The sequence below is a fragment of the Diaphorina citri genome, unplaced genomic scaffold (assembly GCF_000475195.1).
Source record: "Diaphorina citri unplaced genomic scaffold, Diaci psyllid genome assembly version 1.1 scaffold41, whole genome shotgun sequence".
NCBI classification, from domain to species: Eukaryota; Metazoa; Arthropoda; class Insecta; order Hemiptera; family Psyllidae; genus Diaphorina; species Diaphorina citri.
In genome coordinates, this window is record NW_007377478.1 from 60,429 (window position 1) to 65,437 (window position 5,009).

A 5,009-nucleotide genomic window follows, 5' to 3' on the forward strand; every position below is an offset into this window, starting at 1 on the left:
GAAAAGTAAAAGAGAGGGGAAGGAAAGTAAAGAGAGGGGGAGGAAAGTAAAGAGAGGGGAGGAAAGTAAAAGAGAGGGGAAGTAAAGTAAAGAGAGGGGAAGGAAAGTAAAGAGAGGGGAAGGAAAGTAAAGAGAGGGGAGGAAAGTAAAAGAGAGGGGAAGGAAAGTAAAGAGAGGGGAGGAAAGGTAAAGAGAGCAAAGTAAAGAGAGGGGAAGTAAAATAAAGAGAGGGGAAGTAAAGTAAAGAGAGGGGAAGTAAAGGAAAGAGAGGGGAAGTAAAGTAAAGAGAGGGGAAGTAAAGGAAAGAGAGGGGAAGGAAAGTAAAGAGAGGGGAGGAAAGTAAAAGAGAGGGGAAGGAAAGTAAAGAGAGGGGAGGAAAGTAAAAGAGAGGGGAGGAAAGTAAAAGAGAGGGGAAGGAAAGTAAAGAGAGGGGAAGTAAAGTAAAGAGAGGGGAAGTAAAATAAAGAGAGGGGAAGTAAAGTAAAGAGAGGGGAAGTAAAGGAAAGAGAGGGGAAGTAAAGTAAAGAGAGGGGAAGTAAAGGAAAGAGAGGGGAAGTAAAGTAAAGAGAGGGGAAGTAAAGTAAAGAGGGGAAAGGAGAGGGGGACAGGGGAGGGTGTTTAGCTATTCACCACAGGGTAATGACAATACTGGTGAACAATGTATTTGTTGGCAACGAGCTCGAGGGAAATCAAACTTTATGAGAAATGGAGCTAGCCAAAACGGGAGAGAGAGAGAGAGAGAGAGAAGAGAGAGGGAGAGAGAGAAAGAGAAATAGAGATTCCTCCCACAACATTCCTGATCTCTTGACCTTTCTCATGTAGAGCATCTCTCATTCTCTCTCCCTGTCTCTTCAGTCTCTCCCTTTCTTTCTCTCTCATTTATGGGATGCACGAGACAAATCTCTATCAAGCAAGTCTTTGAAGCCCCACTACAATAACAATCTTGAGATTGTACCAATACCAAATGAAAACTACCGTGCAATGTCATCAAACGGAGGCTAGAGGAGACATTTAAAATTTAAACTTAAGTCCTAAATAATAGTAATTTATTATAGCCTGCCCATTTGAATGTCCTGTTGATTTTTGTTGATTTGAAATAGGACTTATTTAGGTATTTTCACTATTAGATTCAAATATCATGTAGGCCATCCAATTAAGGAGCGCGGTAGCGCTCCGCCCCGCCAAGTCAAGAAAGTTTGATTATTATGTAGGTTATTGGTTATTGAATTGAATTTATCTCAAGATGAGTTCATTTCTTGTATTAGCCTGTAGGTATCTCAAAAACAAGATTCCCTTAGACCCGCAGGCAAGTAAACAATAGGTAGGTAAACATTTTTTTTAAAAAAATGCTGTTTTACTTCTTCTTTTTTCATTTCTTTGATGAAAAAAATTTCAATTTTTCGTAAAAGACAGGATAAGGAGAGGGAGGATGAAGAGGGAGAGCGAGAGAGAGAGAGAGAGAGAGAGAGAGGGAGAGAGAGGGAGAGAGAGTGAAAATACTACCTACTCACAGTAATGAATGGAAGAATAAAGAAGGTGACGAATATGGAAACAAGATGGAAATTTAATTAGATACCTCAGTGATCAAAGCAAAAGAGAGAACGGAGAAGGGAAAAGAGAACTAAACATCAAACAAAGGAAAAACACAAAGATAAAAAGTAAACAAGGAAAAAAAATCCACAAAAGGAAAACAACATTCCTGTCCCATGTACTAGAGCTATATACCTGTTGAAATTGGGTCACTGCGCAGGATTCTAAATACATATACATAGGTACACGATATAGGAATGATAGAGGAATATTATGTGTTATGTAATATCTAATACACGTTTATGTACCTTCCCAATGTAACAGGTAAATAGACATAGGTAGATGGGACAACATATAAAGTTCAAATGCTGCCATGAAGCTACCTTCCCTGGAGGGATTGAGAAGATCGTACGAGTATACAAGTGCAATAGGGTTTTGTCTTTTACTTTGTTGTCGAGGAGACTATTTATTTTTATTTCCTGTTGGAATTGTTCTGGATTCTTTCTGAGCCCGGTGGTTGTTCTATCTTCTAGGATAAAAGAAAATATTGCCACAGTTCAGTTTTTTGGCTGGGATAGGCATGCAATAGTGGGGGTAGGTGACATTGTTGACATCGAATAACTTTGACATCTAACTTGTTGAGAATTTTCCATGCAAATGTCAAGTGTCAAGAAGGGTTAGTAAGTTAGTACCTAGTTTTTACTCGTATAGGAGGTATACCCACGTATATAGGTACTTAGTTAGGTGTGTATGTTAGTTAGGTGTGTATGTTGAACAGGAAAACATATAAATCCCTATTATAGTACACACACTTTAGATAACATGGGTAAGATCAAAGAAGATTTAAAGGAGAAAAACTCTGAACAGGAAAACATATAAATCCCTATTATAGTACACACACTTTAGATAACATGGATAAGATCAAAGAAGATTAAAAGGAGAAAAACTTGGATTGCAGCCTCGCCCAGAACCGAGCAGGTTGGAAAACACAAACACGAAATGTCGACCCGACTTGAGTGGGAAAAGACCCAGTAGGTAAAAGAAGAAGAGGCTTGATGATAAAACAATAAAAAATTATGGTTTCTTCAAATTAAATTGATTCCAAGGGCAAGGTAAACCTAGAGTACCTAGACCTTGGCAAATAGAGTGTGCCTGAAGGCAGGTGATGTGTTCCGATCCACTCGACCCCAAAACCTGTTGGAATAAAGCAATCAAAAATCAAATCTCCTTACCTGATGGAACTTGTCCTCCTCATTCAGCATCTCCTTGATAGAGAAAAACTTGGATTGCAGTCTCGCCCAGAACCGAGCAGGTTGGAAAACACAAACACGAAATGTCGACCCGACTTGGGTGGGAAAAGACCCAGTAGGTAAAAGAAGAAGAGGCTTGATGATAAAACAATAAAAAATGATGGTTTCTTCAAATTAAATTGATTCCAAGGGCAAGGGAAACCTAGACCTTGACAAATAGAGTGTGCCTGAAGGCAGGTGATGTGTTCCAATCCACTCAACCCCAAAACCTGTTGGAATAAAGCAATCAAAAATCAAATCTCCTTACCTGATGGAACTTGTCCTCCTCATTCAGCATCTCCTTGATAGTCTCGTACACATCCCGCCGGGGATGCGCCTTGTCAGTCCGGTTACTACTACTAGAAGTCTTGTCCTCTCCCGCCGACGTCTCTTCGCCGGACAGAACCGCCCGCACGGTTGTGGCGATCGGCTGAGGCGCCTCGTTAGGATCTTTGGCGGGGGGGACGTTATTGCTCGCTTGTGCCTCGACCGAAGACGCGACTGATTGTGCCTCGACGGAAGACACGACTGAAGATATAGACGACATGACTGAAGAAATTGACGGTGAGGGCGCTCGCTTGTACAGACTCGAGATCCAACTGCGGTCGTTCTGCTTCCACAGGGGCTTGTCGTTGATTTGCACGTTCTCGTCCATGTTGTCTTTGCTGACCAGGTCTTTGATGCTTTTGCCTGCAAACATGACGGGAACTACGCTCGCTGTCCTGACACAAACATGAACTTCCAGGAATCTGTACCTTCTATTACATTCAGGTATTTCCCGGAAAACAGTGAAACTGCTAAGTATAGAGTATACATACTTTGTGGAAAAACAAAACCCTTTTACCAGAGTTGTCTAGGGCAGAGGTTCCCAATCTGTGGTATGCGGAAGCATTTCTGGTGGTACGCGAAGAGATTTGAAAACCCCAGTTTTACGATTTATTTCGTAAATACGAAAAACAAATCTGGTAAAACCCCAGTTGGGAGAGACAGAAATCTACAATCAATGCACCAAATATAGTGACATCGTACTACAATTAACAAGAAATTTCGCCTGTGGCACTATAATACCTTTATTTAACCCCCAAATCATACAAAATTGATGTTTGGTGGTACGCCAAAAGAACCTTCAGGTGTCAGGTGGTACGCACGATTTCAGGAATCTTTTCAAGATTTATTTTCAAGTTTAAAAATTTAAATTGCTCCTGAAAATCAGGTTTAAAAGCTACCCTCCTCCATATTCCCTTTCGCAGGGCAACCTCTTGACCTAGTAATATAATATGTAGTACCTAGAATTTACATGAAACCATACATCTTATTGACCAGAACGAATTTTCGCCATAAAAATAATTCGTTTTCCACTCGACTTACTAGACAAACATTTCACATTAAATTTCCAGAAAACAAAAACAATAATGTATCTATCTAAAAAAAAACAAAAGCATAAGTATCTATTTGTACTGATATAAGATATGTCGTATAGTTTAATACCCAAGTCTGTGAACATTAGAAGTGACCCAGTTAAGCGTACCTAGCGTTGTAACAAAACTACAAGTTAGATACGAGAGTTTAACCTACATATTGATGGAGATAAATTATAATTATTGTCAAATAAAATAGATAGGTGCAGTAGGTGCTGTACGTTATTTGTGAGTATATTTATTATATGTAAGTGTACCTAGTACCCATGGACGGAGACTTGAGTAAATAACAAGAGGTGACGTGACGGACTTTTTATTTGTGTCAAGCATAAATGCTCGTCACAAAAGTCGCGTTGTTCCCAGTGTCCCTGCGAATAAACTAGGATTTCGATTCTGATGGCGCGCCATCGTGGATTTCCTATATGGTTTAGTATAGGTTTAGTTCCTACGGTTTAGTTCCTACGGTTTAGTTCCTACGGTTTAGTACAGAGAAACGAGCTTCAGATGAGGGATATTTTGAAAGGAAAATACGACTTTTCATGCACGGGTAACATTATAAGGAGTTCGTTCTCACCTCAAAGGACTCTCCCCCTCTCTCTCCCTCTCGCTCTCTCTCTCTTTGAATTTTCCCCACCCACATCGCACCTGAAGGTTAAAGAGGACCAGTGGTATAGGAAAGTAGAAAAAATTGAGGGCATTTTTTTTTTTTTTTTTTTTATTTAAAACAAATTTTAAGAAGACGGCATACGATATCGGTCTCGGCATTCCTGCT

The 5,009-nt window shown here is 40.0% G+C and overlaps 1 protein-coding gene across 1 annotated transcript in view; it reads right to left on the minus strand.

Annotated features, from left to right (window-relative positions):
• Positions 1 to 3,519, minus strand: part of LOC103513684 — a 29,611-nt gene extending 26,092 nt beyond the window's left edge. Inside the window, exon 1 of the mRNA XM_008478536.3 lies at positions 3,088 to 3,519. Within this exon, the coding sequence (XP_008476758.1) occupies positions 3,088 to 3,519 (432 nt within the window). The remainder of the gene's footprint in view (positions 1 to 3,087) is intronic.
• Between the last annotated feature and the right edge of the window lie 1,490 nt (positions 3,520 to 5,009).